Below are 24,417 nucleotides of genomic sequence, written 5' to 3' on the forward strand. Positions count from 1 at the left end.
GAAAAAAAAATTGTTCTAGCCTAAATCAAAGAAAGAAAATAATAGATTTTTTTTTTTTTTTTTGTATTCCGTCGAAACAATTTAATACATAGAAAAAATCGCTAGAAAATTTGAAGGTTAATATCATAAAAATCCCAAACTATGCTCATGGTGACACAAAAACTTAGACTTTTTTTTTTTTTTTTTGCGTGTCCCTAAAAACAATACAAAATCTTAAACTTTTTCTTGTGTAATCAAAATTTCCGAACTTATACTAGTATGATAAATATTCCTTTGATGGAACTGAAATAAAAATCATATGTCAAATATGTATAATTTGGTTTTTTTGGCAATATAGAAAAAAAGATGGTTATATTACAATGGACATAGTTTGAGGTTTTTGCCTAAAATCTATAGATAACCCTAAGCAACAAGGAATTAGGAAAAATAATCAAAAGCCCAAGAAAACAGCGAAAAAATGACAAAAATAAAAAAAGTGCCTCGAGACATGCTTCAATAATGAATTTTGAGGTCCGAAATGGGCATCTCAAAACATACTTCAGTTCAGAACAACCTTTCTAAAACTGGCACTATGCAATGTGCATCCCGTAATTTTTTTTTTTTTTAAATCCCAAATCACCAGGCCACCTGTTCGATTTACTATAGTGGGCAACCGCGTCAGAAGCCATAATTGATAATGATAGGTCCGACCGGGCATCTTTCAAATTCTCTCCTTAGCTGTTTCCATATTGAACTTGGCGTATTCATCTACGTATTTTCCGACCAATCGGAAGCCACCTTATGGTCAACCCCAAGTAAACGGGGCGCGTATTCTGACTGACTGTACCTCTGCGTCTGCCGCACGTTCGAGGCACCTTCACTTTTGCTCCTCCTCCTCGTTCTCCACTGCAGACCAAGCATCACCAGCTCTTCCTTTTTTCTCGGCCCCTCCTCCTCCGCCGCCGGCGAGCTCCTCCGGCGACCATGGAGAAGAACCCCTGCCAGTGCTGCTGCGGCTTCATCTTCACCTGCGGGCTCTCGGCTCTCTTCCTGTGGCTCACGCTGCGCGTGTCCAAGCCCAGCTGCTCCATCCGCCAGTTCTACCTCCCGGCGCTCAACAGATCTTTGGACCAACCCACGAACGCCACCATTTTCATGAACGTGAAGCTGAGCAACGGCAACAAGGAGAAGGGCATTTACTACGACCCCGTGAACCTCACCGTTTTTTACTACGGCGATGCGAATCGGACCAAGTGGTTCCAGACCATTCCTAAATTTTACCAGGGGCACCAGAAGACGGCCAAGAAGGATGCGAATGTGGCGACTTCTGGGGTGAATTGGACGGTTGTTGTGGCCAAGAACGAGTCTTCGGTCTTTAGGGTGGATTTGGCCACTACAGTGAGGTTCAAGATCATGGTTTGGAAGACCAAGAGGTATAAGGTAATAGTGGGTGCTAATGTGACTCTCAATGATCAGGGTGCTAAGAACACCGGCAAGAAGGATGTCAAACTAAAGTCTGGGGTGGGTAAGAATTCAGGGGGTTGTTGCTTTTGGCAGGTGGGGACTTCTGTTGTTGCTTTAGCTTTGATTTTGCTTGACTAAGGTCTGAGTTGGACTCTCCCTTGTGGGAGGAAGGTTGAGAATGAGATTAATTTTCTGGTATTCCTGGATGGTGGGCAGTGCTGGTTAGTGTTTGCATTAGAAATGAGTGCTGGTTAGTGTTTGGATTTGAAATGATTTATTTAATGGAAGAGTTAAAAAAATCATTGGTTTGGGATGGTTTCGTTGAATGAAGATTTGGATGAATTATGGTGTTTGGTTCTTATGATATGTAGTCCTTATCCTTCATTACATTGAGTTCTTCGGGCTTGTTCAGATTCCTGGTCTTTGCAAACAGAGTGAATTTTGTTTGCCTTCTTAAATTCTCGCGTGAAAGACTGCATTGGGAGGAGAATATGGTTTTGTTAACTTTTGTGTATCTTGTTGTCCTAGATTTTAGTATTGAGGACGAATTTGCTGATTGTTTCGACATCTGTTATTGGAATTCGAAACGATTGAGGTCTTTCTTATCCCTCTGAGACCTCATTCGTGCATCAGGTTCCTTTTTACTACTTTACTGCGATTTCTCAGTTTCAGTTTTTCCAGCATGAATTCTGTTGTTCAGCTCGACATCATCCGCAATTTGAGATCGGGTAATTGGTGGCCCTGCGAATTTGCAACCCTCCTTTTTCACGCAGTAATCTTTGTGAATTCGTGCAGTTTTGGATCATCAGTAATTTCGACTGAACTCGTCATTGATGCCGTGAACATAGCTGTCGAATCCTATTAAAGCATGAAGCTGGTTATCTCTGGCATCGTCAATCACAGTGCATGTTTGAAGCCTCGAAAATCATTAACCATGAAAATGCCAAGAACGAAATTTTATGGTCGATAATCATTAGCCATTAGTAGCAAATCTTGACTAGCATTCTTTCGTGAATACTTTGAGTGACGCGTTATCTTCCAGTTTTCCTAATGGAGTTCTTTCTCCTTCACTTTGGCAGAGGATACAAACAGATCCGGTTTAAGCGACTCATCATCCAACCAGAGCTAGTCTTGCCGGTTGATAGATCTCCGGTGCTCACGGTTGACCTCTCTCCGTCACTCAATGCCCACTGTCGGTCCTCGATCCGTTGATGCAATCTTTGCAAACGTTGAGGGTAAGAGGAAAACTTTTGAGTTTGAAAGCTGCTAAGATGCCAATAAACCGCCAGAAAGAGAGAGAGAGAGAGAAGAAAATCTACTGTCAACTGAGGGAAGTGGATTATCGCTGCTCCATTGTCGCTGGGGACCGGTCATCTATGTGCAACTTACACCTGCAAGTACATAATCTACCTTTAGTTCCGTTTAACTATTTATGCAACTTCCGAGATGATAAGGTGTTGACACCCGAAATTTTTATCGACATTTTAATCATCAATTTTGCAAAAACATAAAAAATAAAGAGCCAAAAAAATATAAATAAAAAGAAAACAAAAAAAAGAAAAGAAAAGAAGAAAAAAAATAAAATGAAATGAAAAGAGAAAAAAAATTAGAAATAAGGAAAACGAAAAAGAAAAAGGAGAGAAAAAGGAAAAAATAAAATAAAAAAATAATAGAAAAGGAAGGAGTGGGGCATTCGAAGGGGGGACTCTCTCTCTCTGCGCGTATTCTCTCTCAGAGACGCTCTCTCTCTCCCTGGTTCCCGCTCTCTCGGCTAAACGACCGAACGGACTCGCACACTCCCTCTCTTTCGCGGTAACAACCTACTCTCTCTCTCAATTTCTTCCCGATCTCGGAGGCCGACGAAGAACCCTCCGGCACCGGCCATGGCTCCGCTCCCTCCCTCGACGATCACCTCCAAGTCTCGCGGTGCTCCTCTTGAGAAGTAGCGCGCCGGATCCGGCATCCTCACAATCGGAGACTCTCTCTCTCTCGATCAACTCTAGAAGACGGAACAACTGTTGATCGAGGAACTCGTGGTGCGAGACTCGAAATCGCGCCAAGCTGTGGGAGATATCAGTTCGGTTCCGAGGGTAGGGATCCGAAGGCAGTGACATCGGCGGTCGGAGATCAGTGCTTTCTCTCGGTTGGAGCTCGATCAGTTAGGGTTTTCCTTTATTGGCGCGATCGGAGGTGCGGGAGCTCGCCGGATCGAACTCTCTCTCGATCGTTCATTCTCTCTCTAGATCTGGGTTCCGGTTCAGCTCCAAGGGTTGAGCTCCGAGACCGATCGACGACATCGGCGGTGACGGCAACAACGGTGACGATAGGACGTTTAACCGTTTCTCTCTCGGCTCTGTCGTTTGCTCGACGGTGAGCTCTTCCCCTCTCTTTCTCTCTTGATCCAATTAAGTTTTTAAGATATGGTTCTCTCTCCCGTTCTCTCTCTGACCTTGCACATTTTCTCTCGGCTCTGTCTTGTGCGCCAGATTTGACTTGCTTGAACGGCCGGTCGAGGAGTTTGGAGTTAAGAGTTCAGACACCGTCGACGGTAGTGACGACTTACGATCCTTCGCCGCTTCATTCAAGTCATATAAGATAGGCAAGGGATCCTTCTTTCTTAGATTAGGTTTAGAATAGGATCCTGAACATGGATAAAGCGTGAAGACGATGGAGGTCGATGTCCATTCCGACCATTGTCATGTTTTATTTGTTTTCCCGACATATGTCTCGGGTTCTATGTATTGTATAAAACCCGACGAGTTGCGGGTTTCCTTTATTTTCCGATTGTTTTCTCTTTTATATTTTTAGAATTACATGATTAGGTTTAACGGCTTTTCTTGATTGTTTACTTAATGTCTTGCACTTTCAATTTTATTGATTGTTTTCCTTTCATTTCTTAAGAATAGAATAATGAAAGTAATCCACCACGCATGATCATTTAGTATAGAATTGACGATTCTGAAAATATAAAAAGAAATGCATGAAAATGTTAGGAAAAACACAACATACTGTTTAGGTACCGAAATGGCGCTAATAGCAATATTAGCGTAACCCAAGTCCCCGAACCTAGATATCTGGTTACGTAGAAATCGAGGGAACACTCCCGACCCTCGATTGGGTTTCTAGCCGACTCCCAAAAATGAGGCTAGTGGCGACTCCTGTATATTTTTAGGTTGTTATAAACAACCAGATCGCATAATAAACCTACTGTCACGCGGGTATGAGCTTGGGAAAGCTCATGATCTTGAGATCAAGTACTCCTAAATCCGACCTTTCCCACCTTTGGATACTTCTCGAGGAGCGGTGAGATCGGGTTGCGACATAAGGTCCTCGAATTAGTTATAGATATTGGTTCTTCTTTTACCTATGGATCTCAAATTGGAATTGATCATAGAAATTGACCTTTACTAGAATACTTGTGTTGGCTCCATTGTTACTTGTGCACTATATATAGCATAATGTTTTGAAGGCATGAGTGGCAGCCATCTTATGCGGCATAACTCGTGTTGACGTTGATAATTTTTAATAATTTTTAAATATTTTTTTGATTTTTGGTTTTTATTTTTTTTCCCGTTCTTACTCCTTTTGCTAGTGGCTGGCCATCAACCACAGGTGATGTGGGCTGGCCTAGCCTAGGCGACGCTTGGTGATGGTTGGCCTCTCTCAGGCTAGAGTGGCCTTGCTGGGCAACACCTTAACCTGGGTGATGCTTAGTAAGGCCACGTTGGCCTATGCGAGGGTGAGTGTGGGCTCGCCCTCACCCAGCCGCACCTTGCTTGTGGCAACTGAGGGTGACCCTTGGCCAAGTGTGGCTACCTAGCATGGCCATGGCTGGAGGCCGGTCATTGGCAAAAGAAAATCATAAAAAAGATTAAAATATTATTAAAAATTATTTATATTAGCATAGTCATTTTAAGTAACACTACCGGCGTTGACGTTAGTGATTTTTAATCAAAATTAGTTTGATAGTTTCAACTGACAAAAGATGGAAAAAGTTGAAGATTTAATTGGTAAAATTAAATTGACAAAAGTGTAATTTTGGATTTTTTGGATAATTTTCTCCGATTCTTGATAAATGCTAGAGATTGTTACTTGTTCGAACTCTTCACCTTAACATTTAACGCTACTTGGATTACTTTCATATCTAGGTGTCCATAAAGACCAAAGTCGCATGGGTCCGCGATGTGCTCCGGGAAGACCGATTCGTATGAGTTGCAGGTAAGACTTCAAAGCAAGTCCCGGAAGAGTACCCGTACAAAGACGATGAATAAGCTCATCTGTTTGCGGTTCATCATGACCTTTTTCATCGCCCTGTATCCGGCAGGGGAGTGTCAAATAGCTCATCTATTCTCTCTGGTATTGCAGAGAGTGTCGATGCCGGAGGCTTCTAGATTTCAGCCGTTATATGCAGTTGCTCTTCGCCAAACCGAACCCAATGTGACTGCAAATTGACCCTTGATTCAATTCTTCTTCTTCATCTTTTCTTTTGTTGACTTAATTTTGGAACAGATATCAAAGAAATGGACACTCTACTCTAGAGACAAATTGGCAACAACTTTCTTTAGTCTTCGACAACGAAGTGATAGATTGCAATTGTCGTGGCGCAAAAGTGATAGGTAAACACTGATTCGTCAATCTGTAAATAGGCTATGAGGCACATATGCTTCCGGGCGCAACATTAGAGAAAAAAAAAAAAAAAACCAATAGAGAAAAATTTCTTTTGTGGGTTCCATAAAACATGACAAAAACTATTTGGTAGAAATATATATACCCTACTAAGCCTACTGGAAACTCCAAAGATAACCTCAAGCAATAAGGAGTTAGGAAAAATAACTAAAAGTCTAAAAAAAAGTTAAAAAAATTGACAAAAATTAAAACGTGCCTAAATAATGAATCTTGAAGTCTGAAATGACCGTTAAATATAAACGGGTATCTAGGGTTGGCCTCACTTGGTCTTAACATAGCTCAAAACAAATTTTCTGAATTGATGTTAAGCGCCTTGTGACTTATCTTGATCCAATGTTATGGTCGCTTTCCCACACGCCACGGACATTTTTATATCAGGCCATCGATTAGATTTGTTATCGGGAACCGTGTCCACGTTTCTGATGGGTAGACCGAGCATCTTTTTTTTCTTTATGACATTTCCTCGTTCAATTCGGTATAGTTTCCGACCAAAAGACAAAAGTTGTTATAGTTAACAACGTATTTTCCGACCGATCGCAAGCCACATTATGGTCTACCACAAGTAAACGGGCATAGCCGATTGTATTCGTCTGCTGCACGATCGAAGCGCCTTCACTTTTGCTCATTCTTGTTTTCCATTGCAGACAACCATCGCCAGTTCTTGAGCGCTAGCGACACCACACAAGATCAAAAAACAACTCGCAGCTCTTCTTTTCTTGGCCTTCTTTGCCGCCGGTGAGCTCCTCAGTGACCATGTCAAACTCCTTCCAGTGTTGCCGTTGCTGCTGTGGCTTAATCATCTCTCTCGTCCTAACAGCTGTCTTCACGTGGCTCCCACGGAGCGCGTCCAAGCCCAATTGCTCTATCCAGCAGTCCTACCTCCCAGCACTCAACAGATCTTCGGACACTTCCAAGAACACCACCATTTTCTTGGACGTAAACCTGAGCAACGGCAACAAAGAGAGGGGCATCCACTACGACCCCGTGAACCTCACCGTTTCTTACTACGGTGACTGTGAATCGGACCAAGTGGTTTAAGACCATTCTTGCATTTTACCAGGGGTATCAGAAGGAGGCCACGAAGAATGCAAGTGTGGAGACTTATGGGGTGAATTGGCCTGATGTAGTGGCCAAGAATGAGTCTTTGGTTTTCAGGGTGGATTTGGCCACTGCAGTGAGGTTCAAGATCTTGGTTTGGAAGACCAAGAGGCATAAGTTAATGGTGGATGGTAACGTGACTCTCGATGCTGAGGGTGCTAAGACCACCAAGAAGGATATCAAGCTAAAGTCTGGGGTGTGTAGGAATTTTGGGGGTCATTGCTTTTGGCGAGTGTGGATTTCTGTTGTTGCTTTAGATTTTGCTTAACTAAGGGCTGAGTTGGACGCTTCCTTGTGGGGGGGGAAGGCTGATAATGAGATTGATTTTCTGGTATTTCTTGATAGTGGGCTGTGCTGGGTAGTGCTTGCGTGAGGAATGACTTATTTATTGGAAGAGAAAAAATCATTGGTTTCGGTTGAATTTGCTAACTAAACATTTGAATGAATTCTGGTGTTTAGTTCTTATGGAAAGTAGTGCTTATCCTTCATTACATTATTCAGGTTGGTTCAGATTCTTGGTCTTTGTAAACAGAGTGAATTATGTTTACTTTCATACATTTCTCGCATGAAAGACTGCATTGGGACGAGAATCTGGTCACGTTCGCTGCGTTTCAGTGGTATATCTTAAAGGCCTCTGATTTTTTTTTTTTCTGGATACTTAGGGCCTGCATGGTAACCTTCCCCAGCCCAAAAATTTCTATTCTTCTCTTCCCCAGAACAAAAAGAATAGAAACCTATTTGATAAACGGTGAGTTAGTTTTTATTCCGGAACAAAAAGTTAGCCCGAGAATGGTTTTGGAATAGAAATGAGAAGTAAAAAAGTTGCTTCTTGTTCCGGGAACAAGTTTAAGAAATAAGTGAATTTTTTTTTTCTTTTATTCTTCTCTTGCTAACCGCCATTGACTGCCGTTGACCACCACTTGCCGTCGTCGCCGCCGGCCGGCCGTGCCGTCGCCGCCGGTCGTCGGAGGCCGATTGACCGTCGCCGGTCACTACCGGACGCCGCCGGACGCTGCCGGATGCCGCCGGTCGCCGGAGGCCGACCGACCGTCGCCAACGCCGGCCGCCGCCCGCCCGGCGATCGCCGACCGATCGCCCGTCCCGGTCACCGGCCACCGCTGGACGACGCCGGACGCCGGCCGACCGTTACGCGGCCCGCTGCCGCCGCAGGCCGACCGACCTTACGCCGCCGCCGCCGGTCGACCGCGATCGCGCCGGACGCCGCCGCCCGTCGACTCCCGCCGCCCGATCGCCGCCACGGCCCATCGGCCGCCACCTCCGCTGGTCGACGGCGGCCGATGGGCCGTGCGGCGGCGATCGGCGGCGGGAGTCGGCGGCGCTCAGCGGGCGGCGATGTGCGGCGGTGGCGGCGTCGTGGCGTGGCCACGGTATACCGGAAAAAATAAAACACAAATAAATATAAAAATAAACTGTTTTTTACCAAACGCATTTCTATTCTTTTTCTATTTCTAGAGTAAAAATTTTGTGTAGTTATCAAACGGGTTTTTATATAGAAATTGTTCCTTAGAATAGAAATAGAAAAGAATTATTTCTGAAAAAAAATTGTTCCCCAGCCAAGAAATGTTCTCATGCGGACCCTTAGTAGATTCTACAAGTCATTGTGGGCCTTCCAAATTTTTTTTTTCTAAGTTAGGATTTTAAGACAAAATATTAATTTTTTCTAGACAAACAAGTGTGAGAGAGAAGAACCTTTTATTTCTACATAAACGAATAAAGAGAAGACGAGCAGCTTGGTTTTATTTGAAGTATAAAATTCAATTTGAAACTAATCTTGCCACCTGCTAAACAAAGTTTGGCATATCTTAACTTTTTAATAACGGGGACCTTTGTTGAATGATGTTACGTTCGTCGCCAATTGCTGATGATGTATTTTGACCAACTTAAACCTTACCGCTAATCCTAATTTTCATCCGACTTCTCATAGAAGCTTAGATTGTCGGATGATCGACTAGCCTCTTATTTTTCTAAGGAAGTAAAATATTATATTCATGAACAAGCTTGGATAGATAAAATGCGGGTGCATAAAGCGGAGACTCGCCCTCTCGTGGTCGACAAGACAGCAAATAACAATGAAAGAAAGCCGGCCACATTCACTGTTATACAAGATAGTAGGACTGATCAGTTCCATGGCCATGGTGGGTTGGTTCCCACCTTGGAACCGAGAATCGAAAACTAGCCCACTTGATCTTAAAACGATCTAGTTCAGTTTGATTTTTGAATGAGTATAGGAACTAGCACATATATCTTCATTTTTTTTTGTAGGATCATTAGTTCTCTTATTCTATTAAAAACCACGTGTGAGTTGTGTTAGAAAAGTTTTATATCAGAAAATTAGTATAACGTTGAGTAGTTAATATATGCTCGTTGACCCATAATTTATTAACTTAAACTTTTGAGTGAATGTGAATTTAAATGGATATGTTGATAGGCTTGGACTTTAGCTTTTTCTTTGAGATCTCCTCAAGTGAAAGTATCAGATTTTGCTGTGCATTCTGTGCATTCTCAACAAATGGAATTAGAACCGGTTGATTAGTGGCCCATTCTCAATGTGTATTCGTTCTCAATGAATATCTCAAGGAATGACTCTTGCGACGAGTCCAACTTCATAGTTTGGTGCTTCGGTCTGGGAAAAAGAGATGTTTGAGGAATATCTAAAGGAATGAATCTTGTGGCCAATCCAACTTTATGATTCGGTGGTTCGGTCCGGAAAAACAATATTAGTGTCAGGAACCGCTTAATGTTATAGTGAATGTGATATGGGCTCACAGGAGTCAGAGTGTGCCCACTACTCTCTCGTGTAACTGGGTAGTTCATCTTGGAGCTAGGCTCAAGGATGGTCCCAAAAGGACTACCCTTCGTTGTTAAGGCCCGAACCCATCACGACACAACGCTCCACGGGGTGCGACCCAGTGTCGAGACCGTACGATGTAGGATAATGGTCCGAAAAGGATTGAGAGTTGAAGAGGGCTGTGGGCGATTATTGGGCCTTTCGGCCCCCGAGTCTCCCATGGGACCCGGTTGAGCTAACCGAAGCGTCGCTCTCCGCACGAGGGAAATGAACATCCATCTGTACAAGTTACGCTCGATCAACTCGTGCGGATCATCTCTTTCGGTTTGGATTCGCGGGTACTGAACTGGTAAGTTGGATCTTCGATCGGTGTCGTCGAGAACTACGCAGTCTTGTTGTCCTAGATTTCAGTATCGAAGATGTTTGCTGATTGTTTCGACATCTGTTATAGGAATTCGAAACGTTTGAGGTTGTTTTTTCTGGGATTTCTCGATGTTAACTTCAGCATGGAATTTCCATTTCATTACCTATCTGGGATTTCTCAGTTTCAGTTTCTCAGCATGAGTTCTATTGTTCAGCTTCGACATCATTCACAATTTGAGATGGGGTAGCTGGTGATTCTGCGAAATTGCAACCCTCTTTTTCATTCAGTAGTCTTTGCGATTTCCCGCAGTTTTTCATCAATTTCTTAAAGCATGCAGCTGATTGTCTTTGGAATCTTCAATCACAGTGCATGTTTGAAGCCGTGAAAATCATTGACCAAGAAAATGCCAAGAACGAAATGTTGTCTTCGGAGCATGCCGGTTGCTAGTTGTGCTGTTACGAGTAGTTTATACATAATCTGCCATCAGTAGCAAATTTTGACTAGCATTCTTTCGTGAATGCTTTGAGTGACATCTATCTTCCGGTGTTTCTAATGGAGTTTTTTCTCCTTCAGTTTGGCAGAGGATACAAACGAATCTGGTTTAAGTGACGCATCATCCGACCAGAGCTAGTTTCCGGTTAATAGATCTCTGACGCTCACAGTTGACCTCTCTTCATCACTCAATGCCCACCGTCGGTCCTCGATCTGGTGATGCAATCTTCGCAAATGTTGAGCGAGTGGTAAGACAAAACATTTGAGTATGACGTACCCAAACCAGTAAGCTGCTAAGATGCCAATAAATCACAAAAGAAAAAAAAAGGAGGAGAAAATCTAACATTAATTGAGGGAAGTGGATTATCTGCTGCTCTATGGTCACTGGTGATCGGTCATCTATGTGGAACTTACACCCGAAAGTATATAATCTACCTTTAGTTCTGTTCAACCATTTCTGCAACTTTTATGATGATAAGGTTCTAAAATTAGTCATAGATATTGGTTCTTTCTTTACTCGTGTAACTCAGATTGGAATTGATTTCAGATATTGACCTTTACTAGAATACTTGTGTTGCTTCCAATGTCACTATGTAGCATTAAGTTTTAATTCATACCTTTGTTCCTTGCTTTCTTTGGAGGCTAAGTGATTGAGCTTTATCTTAGATTTGAGTTTTGGCGACAATCTCTGGGATGAGTGATTCTTTCCTTTCCTTCAGTGTTCCTTTATGCAAAAGAGAATGGACAAGATTGAGCAGCATAAATCTCGTGCTGCTCATTTTGTTTGTTGGTAATTAGAAAGATGTTCTTGCTGCAGAATGCAGAGCTGTTTACTTTAACCTATGGAGCAATTGTGCGTCAATTGCTTACAGACCTGGAGGAGGTTGAGGAAGTCAACAAACAACTCGATCAAATGTGCGTTTCTTTTTGTTACCATGATTTCATCAGCCAGTGTTTGTGTTTCTTGTGTATTGACGAGAATAAAATTATCTTAGCAATGTTCTTTGTCCTTTTACCAGTCTTGTATTTGTTCTCAATTGCTCAACGTCTTAGAATTAGATTATAATGTTGTAGCTTGTGTCAAATACTCTTTGTCAAAATTATTAATTCTAGCAGCGGTAATGAATTCTAGTTTGTGAAAATTATAACTCCTGTGAACTCTGCTAAATTGCTTAAATTTGTCAGTTCTTCACTATTTATATTCTTTGCACTGTTTACCCATCTTGCAGGGGTTATAATATAGGCACTAGATTGATTGATGAATTTCTAGCAAAGGCTAATATCTCCAGATGTGTTGACTTCAAGGAGACAGCCGAAATGATTGCTAAGGTTCCAATCCTTACTATGTTTCATTCCCATGATAATAATAGGAGACTACATGCTTATGGTAGATTAGTTCTAGACAAGCCCAGAGTATCAGTTTGACCTAGTTTCTATATACTATGCTGCAGTAGTAGATTGTCAATATTGGCCAGTAGGGGGACAGTTTGATTCTCCAACATGACTGATTTTTCCTTGCTTGCGCATATACAAGAACTGTAAACCATGGAAAAGTACAAGTTGAGGTTTATGTTTTACTGAATCAGTTACGTACAGGTGGGTTTCAAGATGTTCTTAGGAGTCACTGCATCAGTGACCAATTGGGACATCGAGGGAACCTGTTGCAATATGGTTTTGGAGGAGAATCCCTTGGTAGACTTTGTGGAGCTTCCTGATACATGCCAAGGCCTATATTACTGCAACGTCTTATGCGGGGTCATCAGAGGGGCCTTAGAAATGGTAAGCTCGATCACTGTTGTAGCAGAACTTTCCAATCATAAATGCACTCGCAGTTTGACTCTTTGTGGTTGCATTGCAATGGGTGCTATCTGTAGATTGTAGAGACTTTCAAATCGAAATTTGTTAGGAGACATCCACTGGTTGTTTTGACCTCCTTGGAGTTCAAGTTTTAGGACAAATTGTCTTGGATGTAGGATTAGGAGAGAAAGGTTATAAGTAGGCGATTTGGTTCAGGCTAACAATTATTCATCTGAACATTCGTGTAGCGCGAATGGATCTGATGCACCTATAAACTTTTTGAAGAAGATGATATGATTCCTGATCAGTGGCAGAGAATGTTACTCGGTGTTCGTGTTACTCTTTGCCTTAACATTGAATGCTACTTGCATTACTTTCATATCTAGGTGTCGATGAAGACTGAAGTCACATGGGTCCGAGATGTGCTCCGAGGGGATGATTCGTATGAGTTGCAGGTGAAACTTCTGAAGCGAGTCCCAGAAGAGTACCCGTACAAAGACGATGAATAAACTCGTCTGTTTGCAGTTCATCACGGCCTTTCTTCTGCCTTGTGTCCGGGAGGGGAGTGTCAAATAGCTAATATGTTCCCTTCTTAATGATGTGTTTTTCTTTTCAGTATTGGAGGGATCATCGATGCCGATGGCTTTTCGGTTTCAGTCGTTATATTAAGTTACTCTTTGCCAAACCGAGCCCAACATGACTGCAAACTGACTCTTGATTCTTCTTCTTCTTCTTTTCTTTTCTTTTGTTGACTTAATTTTGGAACAAATAAGATAATTAAAAGAAATGGATAATGAATTGTAGAAGGTACAGACAAACTGGCAACACTTTCTTTAGTCATCAATGACAAAGATAGATTATTTTTTAGTCAATCGGGGTATAAAGTCGATAACTTGGTTGAAAAACACGTCATGAAGCACATGTCTACCTTGTAGTGGGTGTTTCACCCACTCCTTTACCTTTATCTGCGCAGATGGTTATTATATTGACTTACCAGTTCCTCGAACACTCCTTATGAGGTGTGGTAGAGTATATCCTTCCCACTTGAAGGGCACCCTAATTCCTCATTATAATTTTTTTCTTCCAAGGAATATCCATGATGTTTTATGCCTTAAGAGTTTAGATGAAGCATCTTTGGGACATACTTGGATCCAATTCTTCTTCTCTTCTCTTCTTTTGTTGACTTAATTTTGGAACAAATAAGATAGTTAAAGAAATGGATAATGAACCGTACAATGTACAGACAAACTAGCAACAACTTTCTTTAGTCATCGTTGACGAATTGATAGATTTTAATTATTATGGCGTAGTAGTCATAGGTGAAATACTATTTGTTAATCCATAGGTAGGCTTTGACGTAAATGTATTCACAGCGCGACAATGGAGAAAAAGGAAATTGTTCTAGCCTAAATCAAAGAAAGAAAACAATAGATTTTTTATGCTTGGTCCGAAGTGCACCGCACATTCTACGAGCCGTGGGTTGCCTGACGTAAGCCCAGCGGGCTCGGCGGATCCTAGGCATAAAAAAAAGAGAAAAGACAAACTGGCAATAACTTTCTTTAGTCATCGATTACTAAGTGTGCAGTGGAGTTTGCCCTTCCCATCTAAAGGGCCCCCTAAGAATGTAATTTTTTCTTTCCCACCAAGGAAGGAATACCCATGATACTTTACGTCCTAGAGTTTAGATGACGAAGCAGTTTTAAGACATATTCAGATCCAATTCTTCTTCTTTTCCTTTCTTTTGTTGACTTATCCAATAAGATAGTTAAAGAAATGGATAATGAACCGTACAATGTACAGACAAACTAGCAACAACTTTCTTTAGTCATCGGTGACGAATTGATAGATTTTAATTATTATGGCGCATAAGTCATAGGTAAATATTGATTCGTCAGTGTAGAGGTAGGCTTTGACGCAAATGTACTCACAGCATAACAATGGAGAAGAAAAATTGTTCTAGCCTAAATCAAAGAAAGAAAACAGCAGATTTTTTTTTCTTTTGTATTCTATCTAAACACTTTAATAGATAGAAAAAATCTACCCTGCTAATCCTAAGTGACGCTAGAAAATCTAAAGGTCAATATCATAAAAAATCCCAAACTACACTTAGGTGACACAAAAACTTAGACCTTTTTTTTTTTTTTTTGTGTCACTAAAATCAATACAAAATCTTTAACTTTTTCTCGTGTCATCAAAATTTTCGAAATAAAACTTATACAAATATGTATAATTTTGGGTTTTTTGGTGATAAATACAATACATTTAATCTATAGATAACCCTAAGCAACAAGGAATTATGAAAAAATAATCAAAAGCCTAAAAAAACAGCGAAAAAATGACAAAAATTAAAAAAGTGCCTCGAGACACGCCTCAATAATGAATTTTGAGGTCCGAAATGGGTATCTCAAAACATACTTCAGTTCAGAACAACCTTTCTATAACTGGCACCATGCATCCCGTAATTTTTTTTTTATTTTTTAAATCCCAAATCATGGTAGTTGCGTACGTTGTTGCACCCAGGCCACCTGTTCGATTTACTATCGTGGGCAACCGCGTCAGACTCCATAATTGATAATGATGGGTCCGACCGAGCATCTTTCATATTTTCTCCTCAGCTGTTTCCATATTCAACTTGGCGTATTTATCTACGTATTTTCCGACCAATCGGAAGCCACCTTACGGTCAACCCCAAGTAAACGGGGGCGCGTAAGCTGACTGACTGTACCTCCGCGTCTGCCGCACGTTCGAGGCACCTTCACTTTTGCTCCTCCTCCTCGTTCTCCACTGCAGACCAAGCATCACCCAGCTCTTCCCTCTTCCTCCGCCGCCGGCGAGCTCCTCCGGCGACCATGGCGGAGTCCGTCTGCCAGTGCTGCTGCGGCTTCATCTTCACCTGCGGGCTCTCGGCTCTCTTCCTGTGGCTCACGCTGCGCGTGTCCAAGCCCAGCTGCTCCATCCGCCAGTTCTACCTCCCGGCGCTCAACAGATCTTTGGACCAACCCACGAACGCCACCATTTTCATGAACGTGAAGCTGAGCAACGACAACAAGGAGAAGGGCATTTACTACGACCCCGTGAACCTCACCGTTTTTTTCTACGGTGATGCGAATCGGACCAAGTGGTTCCAGACCATTCCTAAATTTTACCAGGGGCACCAGAAGACGGCCAAGAAGGATGCGAATGTGACGACTTCTGGGGTGAATTGGACGGTTGTTGTGGCCAAGAACGAGTCTTCGGTCTTTAGGGTGGATTTGGCCACTACAGTGAGGTTCAAGATCATGGTTTGGAAGACCAAGAGGTATAAGGTAATAGTGGGTGCTAATGTGACTCTCAATGAGCAGGGTGCTAAGGACACCGGCAAAAAGAACAAGGATGTCAAACTAAAGTCCGGGGTGGGTAAGAATTTAGGGGGTTGTTTCTTTTGGCAGGCGGGGACTTCTGTTGTTGCTTTAGCTTTGATTTTGCTTGACTAAGGGCTGAGTCGGACTCTCCCTTGTGTGAGGAAGGTTGAGAATGGGATTAATTTTCTGGTATTCCTGGATAGTGGGCAGTGCTGGTTAGTGTTTGCATTAGAAATGAGTGCTGGTTAGTGTTTGGATTTGAAATGATTTATTTAATGGAAGAGTTAAAAAAATCATTGGTTTGGGATGGTTTCGTTGAATGAAGATTTGGATGAATTATGGTGTTTGGTTCTTATGATATGTAGACCTTATCCTTCATTACATTGAGTTCTTCGGGCTTGTTCAGATTCCTGGTCTTTGCAAACAGAGTGAATTTTGTTTGCCTTCTTAAAATTCGTGGAAGACTGCATTGGGAGGAGAATCTGGTTTTGTTAATTTTTGTGTATCTTTGGTGTGTGTCGGATCAATTATAGGACAGATAATGGCCAATCTTGCACGATGCATGATTTCATTTTTGTCCAAAGAAGTTCTGGCAATAGCATGAGATTCTTGCTGCACAAGAAGTTACTACAAAATTAGACAGCTTGATTCAAGACTCTACAGAATCAGATTAACAGTAGTGGAGCTCAAGCTGAATGTTCATTGGGAACAATCTATAATCTGCCAAAAAAACAAAAGAAAGAAACAGCTCTGATGCTTTGTTCTTAATACTATAATTGCATTGTGATTTTGTCTTATGAGTCCCTGCGGTCCAGGTGAGGTCCCGCTAATCTAGATCTGGAAATAGGGAAGGGACCTGGTTAGGTAATATGCATTTGACTAGTAAAAGAACACGGTCAGGCACTGTCTGGGATAGTTCCTAGAGTCGATTTGTTATTTCTTTTGTGATGTCACATGCAAGTAGTACTTATCAAGTCACCTCTTCTGGACCTCCTCTAATACGCACTTTCGTGCGCACATATATTTATGCTTAGGCTCTAAGATGATCCAGGTTTCATGAAGGGAGTTTGGTCATTCATCTCCTTGGATTTCTCCCTTTTTTCTTTTTCTGTGAAAGCTGCATTGTTCATTTGAATTGTTCAAATGCACCTATTTTGGTCAATAGTTTACTTGATGAAAAAAACCTCATGTTATGAAGCCAACTCGTTCCAGAATTGGACGAAGTGACCCTTTGAAGTTCAGTGGTGCTTGGAAGTATATAAGGTACATTCAACAAATAATTACATCATTTTCCTTGGGTATACTACAGGAGAAACAAAAACTGGCATAGTCGTACTATGAGGCTCATCTTTTAGAAGAACAAGATGTGACCCAAGATATCATTCTGTCTGTGTTCTACTTTTAGCGATAGGGGGAGCTGCCGCTCTGTAATTTGATCAGAGAGTAGTAGGCACCGCCACGTCCCAAGGATATAAGCTCATTATGTGAGCCTTGTTCTGCAACTTTTCCATTCTTAATGACGGCGATTGAGTCAGCCTTCTGTATAGTGGATAGCCTGTGAGCAACAACTATACATGTCCTATTGATCATCATCTTTTCCAGTGCTTCTTGAACTAAGCTCTCTGATACACTGTCTAGTGCACTGGTAGCCTCATCTAACAAAAGGATTGATGGATTTTTCAATATAGCCCGAGCTAGTGCTATCCTTTGTTTTTGGCCTCCTGATAGCTGAACTCCTCTTTCTCCACAGTATGTGTTGTACCCATCTTTCATGCCACTGCAATTCAAGAAAATACATGATTAGCAAATAGAACTACTTATTCTAAGCTTATCACACACAAGGAGGAACCGCTATCTGTTGCTATATCAGCCAAAAGGAACACCTGCTGCTGTCAATGATACAAAGTCATAAAATCTTCCTAGTTGAATGATAGCTTGTTGCCTATCAGGTTTTTAATCATCCTAGCAGATTCTGAAGAAAGGAGAAGATTGCATATTTTACTCTAGAAAGTAAAACCCTTTTCAGCATATTTACCGAGCTCACCATACCTTATGAATTCGTGGGCATTGGCAAGAAGTGCAGCTTTTCTTATTTCTGATTCTCTAGCATCTTCTTTTCCATATGCAATATTTTCATGGATGGTTCCAGCAAAAAGGGTAGGCTCCTGACTGACTAGTGCAATGTGGGATCTCAAATTTTTCAGGTTGTAGTTCCTTATATCCTGGCCATCTATATGCACAGATCCTTCCATTGGATCATAGAATCTTTCTATAAGCCCAATTATGGTAGATTTGCCAGAGCCACTCTGCCCAACAAGTGCAACTGTTTTACCTGCACGGACTTTTAAACTCAACCCCTTGAAGATCATCTGATCTGGCCTTGCTGGGTATGCAAAGAAGACATTTCTCAACTCCACTTGACCCTTAAGACCCCTCTTTAATTCTACTCCCCCTGGGCTGTCTGGATCAATCTCAGTTCTTCCGTCAAGGATCATGAAAACTGACTTGATGGAATTGCTTCCTTTGGATATATCGGAGGTCATGCTTCCGGCCTCAGCAATAACATAAGCAGAAAATACCAAAATTAAATATGATTGAAAGAGGTGCTCTGGACTTAGCAAACGTTGATTTAGGAGCTTCCCACCATACCAGAAAGATAAAGCCGAGGAAGCAGTGTTGAAAAATTGTGAGCAAAACAGGCCCAAGCCTGAATACATTGAATGTCTGCTGCTCTCCTTCCTAGGACCACTCAAGGTGGCGGCAAAAAGCCCTAGCATTCTTTTTTGGGAAGAGAAGGCAGTTATGGTTCTGTGGTTGATGACGGCTTCACTGGCTAACTGGCTTCCTTCTTTTTGTGCCTTTTGTGCTTTTGCTGCCATGCTTTTCATCATGACACTCCTGGCATAGAAACTCCCAATCACGACTGGCTGCACTGCTAGCATCACTAGGGTTAGTCTCCATGTGAGCACAAGTGCTAGACCGTAAGCAAAAGAAGCCCCAAAAATTGCTTGAACTAACAGGGACATCCTGTCACCCACGAGTGAACGGACCATATTCGCCTCTGTGGATAGCCTCGCACAGATAGCAGCACTTGTATTCTCATCTTGATCAAACCACCCAACCTCGAAAGTCATAAGCTTTCCAAGCAAACTCTCTCGTACCCTCTTGGTCAATTTTTCTCCCATAATTGAGAAATTGTAGTGTTGGATGACGTTGGAGAGAAAATGGAATGCACCAAGCCCTAAAAATATGAGGGAGTATTCCCTGGATTTAGACTTCATCACAGACTTGTCCGGTCGGAAGTAATTTGATATGACGGAGCCAACAATGTAAGCATTTATTGGTTGAACAGCTCCGGCTCCTATGGCACCCAAGCATCCCAAGAGAGCTCGGCCCTGCTCGGGAGAGTTCATTTTTAGCAAACGCCACTGGGAAGGAGGGGGATAATATGAGCTTTCTGAATCTTCTTCTAGACTTTCATCTGGATCATAAATGGAGACTGAGTATGGTGCACTAAAGGGTGCACTAAAAGAAAGTCCAGGACTGAATGGATTCAGTGCTGGACTGTTTTGAGCACTTGATCTCATGCTGATTGGGCTCGGTGCAGCGTGCACCCGGTGATGCCTTCTTCCCTCAATTTGGTCGCTGAAGTTGTTGAAATCTTCATTTTGAGAAGCCATTTGTTGCAGCTCAACCATCCTAAGGTATTCACCACCCTTTCCATTGTTCGTTTGAATGAGTTCATCATGAGATCCTGATTCAACAACTCTTCCTGCTTGAAGAACCACAATAACATTTGCTGTCCGAATTGTGGAGAGTCGGTGAGCAATTACGATTACCGTCCTCCCTGCAGAAGCCTTATCAATTGCTTCCTGCACAGTCCTTTCAGATTGAGCATCCAGGGCACTGGTGGCTTCATCAAGAAGCAGGATTTTTGGATCTCTGATGAGGGCTCTTGCTATGGCAATTCGCTGCTTTTGACCACCAGACAACTGAAAGCCAAATTGACCAACCTAAAGAATTTGTGATGGTCAGGGGTTACGACATATTACAAAGAGCATACAATCATCTTGGATTTATACTAGTCTACTAGTGCAAAGCAAAATAATTCAGTGTTTCACAGAAACTCAAACTAACTTTGAGGATATATTTTCTCTCAATGCATGTCCAGGGAGATAGTTCAGTGGCACGACAGAATAATACAGATTTCAAATGTTTTTCTATCTTTTCATGTCTGGCATTTGTATTGTTTTGTTGGTTTTTGATATACATTGCTACAGTTCATGCATATCTTAATTATGCTATTTTCCTCCATTTGATGAGTCTCTACCAAAGTGTACAATTCCATTTATTTAGCTGAAGAGCTCGCCCAAAATGATATATATGAATATATGAATATATGAATATATATATACATATGTATATGTATATATCAATTAGCTGAAGAGCTTACCTGAGTCTCATACCCTTCTGGTAACTTGGCAATGAAATCATGTGCATTTGCGGCCTTAGCTGCTGTCATCACTTCTTCCATTGAAGCTCCTTCCTTCCCAAATAGGATATTGTCTTTTATAGTTGTAGCAAACAGAATTGGTTCCTGGTTAACCAGCCCCATTTGTGATCTCAACCATTTTAACTGAAGCCTCTTTATTTTGTGGCCATCGAGAAGAATTTCTCCTTCGAGCGGGTCGTAGGATCTCTGAAGCAGGGCAATGACTGTGGACTTGCCGGAGCCACTGCCTCCCACGAGACCTACAGTCTTCCCTGCTGGAGCCCTGAATGTGAGCCCCTGGAGTATTGGTGTATCAGGTCTTGATGGGTAGTTGAAGTATATGTCTTTGAATATGATTTCTCCTCTCACATATGATAAGGCCTTTCCCTTCTTGTCTTCTGTATCTATTGTTGGGACACGATCGATCATTTCAGAAATTCTTGAAGCGGCAGTCTTTGCCTCTGCAATGGAAGTTAGGTTTGGGAGTGCGCTCAACACACATCTGAAATAGCAAAATTGAACTTAAAAGTCAATGCATGATCAAGTTATTGAAGCCAATAACAGCTAGAGAATACTATACAGGCCATTAGAGGTCCGTGTGCACGACTGTATCAGTAAAGCGCTAGTGAGTATGACTTACATGCCTCCCATGATGATACAGATTCCAGCTACGAATATGGTACCGCCCTTTTCTCCTTTTTCACTGACCAAAATAGTGCCGACCCAAGTCTGAAATGCCCAACCGACATATATTATACCCATGCTCCCCATCATCAGGCCCTTCGCAAGACCTTGCTTAAATCCAAGTTCCATGGTCTTTTGGAGTGCATTGCTGAACTTATCAAGTGTTTGATTCTCTGCCACATATGAATAAACAGTCCTTATTGAAGAAACTGCTTGTTCTGCAATCCCACCAGCAGCTCCATAAGACTCTATCATCTTCATGCCTACGTCCATCATGAGTTTGCCAAATACTAGTCCAGGAACAATGAATAGGAAGGAGAATGGAATAGCTGCCAATGCAAGTTTCCATGACAGGATGAATGAAACTAAAAGGCAGAAGGAGAAATTGGACACATATGCAAGGCAATCTGGTATCTGCAGGAGGAATGCTGAAATCTCAGTGAGATGTGATATAAGAGAAATAAGATATAGATGTTTAGCTTTTTCATTAGGAGACATTTGGTTTTTTAGGTATTTCACATAACCTCCTTGAATGAAGGATCTTTAGATGTTTCACTAAAACCTCTATTCTGGTTTCTTCCAAAATATGACAATGCTGTTGTTGAAGTGAAAGAAAGAATGGTTCTTCAGTTGTACCTTCTCACAGATGGCAACTTGGATTGAGTTGGCATCAGAAGAAATGGTAGAGACAACTTTATAGGTTGTCGAAGAACCAGCTTCTTGAGTGTCGAAGAAGCCGACTTCCTGTCTGAGAACTGATTTGAGGTATGCCATTCTCATTCGGGAAGTCTGTCTCTCAGCAGTTCTCGTCCAGCAAATTCCCTCTGTTCAAGCAGATAGCGGCCAATATTGCAGCATATCAGAACTCCACATTTCTCTTCATTAACAGTATTGCGGTTCATGGTTTGGTAGAATAGTATGAATGCTATATGCACAACTTACCAATAAAAGCAGAAAGTCCAACCAAAATTGCAATATACAGCAACCTGAGAGCATACTGAGAAGTGACAAATGTGGTTAGCAACTTGAGATATTCTTTTAGCAATTTAAATTCCTAGACTTGTACAGAAGCAATTCTGATATTATTAGCTCTTAGGATTCGAGGAAATTCAACCATGCTTGTGGTCCTTTTAGTGTGAGTTTGCTCTGGAAGCAGATGGGGATGGATTTTCGTAGAATCAATTATAGGAGTTATGAATAGGGAAATAGCTGAAGTAACTGATGAATGCATCGTGAAAGGTTTCTTCTATTTTTTGAACTAACCTGGTTTATCCTAACCATCTAACCCAATCGATATGTTTAAACTATGCGAAGAATAACTATGCAATGCTAGTGATATGGTATAATACTCCTTAAATTAATATGACAACAAAAACTAATTTTACCTTGTCCACAGTGTGGTCCGAAATGGAAGAACCGGCCTTTCCATATTGATTGATTACTGTGCTTAGAACATACATAGTCAAAGGGTACTGCAATCCATCTCCGATGCTGCCCAAAGTTCCCAATAACATCAACAACTTGTCGAAGCTATCAGCATACCTAAACATGCTATCTTTGCTCCCCATAGTTCTATCTGCTTAACGTTCTAAAGGAGCTGAACTTAAGATGTGCCTAACATCTCAATTTCTGATCGTATGCTGTAATCCACTTGCTTTTTATATGCGACTTACTCGGCCAATGCGCACTGTGCCATTGCAGGCTGTTATCTCTTACATTGTCTCAGCTCATTTACCCTTTTACGGCCATGCCAACTGGAGTAAGGGTGGATGCAATATAAAATCAGCCGGCGCTGTGTCTATGCTTTGGTCTGGGCCATGGGTGTGTGCTTCCGTAGCTCCATTTTGTTTCTGTCATTTGGCAATATTCCCATGTTGCTTCACCGTAGCTGTTTCTGCCGACCAATGCCACATTCCTTTGGAAGAATCGTTGGCTGTTCTTGAAGTTGGAAAGTCGTACAATGCCATTTTGTTTTAGTAATTTGCTACAGAGACAACGCTTCGATGATCTTTGCAGGCCTTTCATTGGTTGAATCATTCTCTTTCATTAAATAGTAAAGCGCGAAACACAAGACAAGTCCCATAATTCTTTTTTATTCAACTAGGATAGCAAATAACTTGGTATCTTCCGTAGTTACTATTTCTTTACAAGATTCCCTGCAATTTGGGACCGTGACAAATACACTCCTCCTGGCTCTGCCGCAACAGCTGTCTTCTGTACCTTTGGAAAGAGTCTCATGTATCCAACAGGTTGCTGAATTTTTCAGCTCAAGGTCCGTTTCTTTCTTTTTCATGTTGTCAGCGTACTCATATGATTGGGAATTATTTGGCAGGCTTCGATGTCGCCTAGGAACGAGGTTCTTCTGAATCGGTGCTGGCCGAAGAGAAAATCTGTTGCGTGCTATATTACTTGCTGCAGCCAACAAGGGACGGCAGGTCAAGTGCAGAAACTGGTCTTCTAAATCATTAATGATTTTACTTTGTTGTTAACATAGGATCAACCTCGCCCCTCTTCATATACCTTCTCATCATAACTTGGACATCAGTCCCAACGAAGTGAGCTGCATTGTTCAAATAGCTCGGTCTAATTTCATTGGCTTATTTTGAGCTCAACTCATAGCTCAATGAGCACGCTTGACCCTTATGGATTACCTCACTTTTTCTCTCCTTGTGCGGTGAGCAAATCAATTCATTCCCACTTTTTCACCATCTTAGAAACCTATTCGGAGCTACTCTTTGTCCAAGCCTGCCCTTGTTGGACTGGGTTGTTACTGGCCCATCGGCTTCCACATGGTTCATTGCCGAACTACGCCCTGACTAGAGAGATCCCATTTTAATATTGTATTATGATATCCTTAGATTAATTCACTCAACGTATTGTCTACTCTGGTTCGTCCCACCTGTCTTGATAGTGCTATCACCTGTTACAATTTTATCTTTTGATATATAGACATGTATTTTCTTAGGAGATCACCTATCTTAATAGTGCTCCCACCTATCGTTACATTAAAAAATGCGAATCGGACTTGCCCCCTTTGTCCGTGTCCTTTGCCCCCTGCGACTACTCCCTACCCTAGTTCAACTGGGTTGTTACGGTGCGAGTTGAGCTCAAGCCTAGTACTTCCCTCGTGCTACCATCTAATTAATAGCCTTAAAGAACACGTCACTTCGAAGAGATGACAGACTTCTAGAGTATGTACATTGAGATGAGG

At 41.9% G+C, this 24,417-nt stretch overlaps 3 protein-coding genes and 1 long non-coding RNA gene across 5 annotated transcripts; 3 read left to right on the plus strand and 1 right to left on the minus strand.

Moving 5' to 3' along the window:
- The first annotated feature begins 806 nt into the window (after positions 1–806).
- Positions 807–16,435, plus strand: LOC104448347 (protein NDR1). The gene is made up of 2 exons (XM_010062128.3): positions 807–1,456; positions 16,032–16,435. The coding sequence occupies exons 1-2, from the start codon at positions 964–966 to the stop codon at positions 16,160–16,162; spliced, it is 624 nt and encodes a 207-aa protein (XP_010060430.2). The 5' UTR covers positions 807–963; the 3' UTR covers positions 16,163–16,435.
- On the plus strand, positions 3,141–7,044 carry LOC120294815. The gene is made up of 5 exons (XR_005552140.1): positions 3,141–3,813; positions 3,930–3,991; positions 5,592–6,059; positions 6,774–6,864; positions 6,947–7,044. It is a non-coding gene; the product is annotated as an uncharacterized LOC120294815 (long non-coding RNA).
- Positions 10,231–13,415, plus strand: LOC104448345 (trafficking protein particle complex subunit 3). Of its 2 annotated transcripts, none has more exons than XM_010062126.3 (6): positions 10,231–10,385; positions 10,974–11,140; positions 11,710–11,807; positions 12,122–12,221; positions 12,489–12,671; positions 13,076–13,415. In XM_010062126.3, the coding sequence occupies exons 2-6, from the start codon at positions 11,084–11,086 to the stop codon at positions 13,196–13,198; spliced, it is 561 nt and encodes a 186-aa protein (XP_010060428.2). In that variant the 5' UTR covers positions 10,231–10,385; positions 10,974–11,083; the 3' UTR covers positions 13,199–13,415. The 2 variants fall into 2 exon arrangements, with proteins under 2 accessions (XP_010060428.2, XP_039171395.1); XM_039315461.1 differs by lacking the exon at positions 10,231–10,385 and adding an exon at positions 10,417–10,505.
- Positions 16,436–17,403: 968 nt separating the features above from the next.
- LOC104448349 (putative multidrug resistance protein) lies at positions 17,404–22,774 on the minus strand. Its single transcript, XM_039315460.1, has 7 exons — positions 22,592–22,774; positions 22,149–22,203; positions 21,843–22,030; positions 21,163–21,620; positions 20,484–21,024; positions 18,080–20,043; positions 17,404–17,807 (listed from the first exon to the last, which is right to left on the minus strand). Exons 1-7 carry the CDS (start codon positions 22,772–22,774, stop codon positions 17,432–17,434), a joined length of 3,765 nt encoding a protein of 1,254 aa, XP_039171394.1. The 3' UTR covers positions 17,404–17,431.
- Between the last annotated feature and the right edge of the window lie 1,643 nt (positions 22,775–24,417).

This window comes from Eucalyptus grandis, chromosome 6, assembly GCF_016545825.1.
Source record: "Eucalyptus grandis isolate ANBG69807.140 chromosome 6, ASM1654582v1, whole genome shotgun sequence".
NCBI lineage: Eukaryota > Viridiplantae > Streptophyta > Magnoliopsida > Myrtales > Myrtaceae > Eucalyptus > Eucalyptus grandis.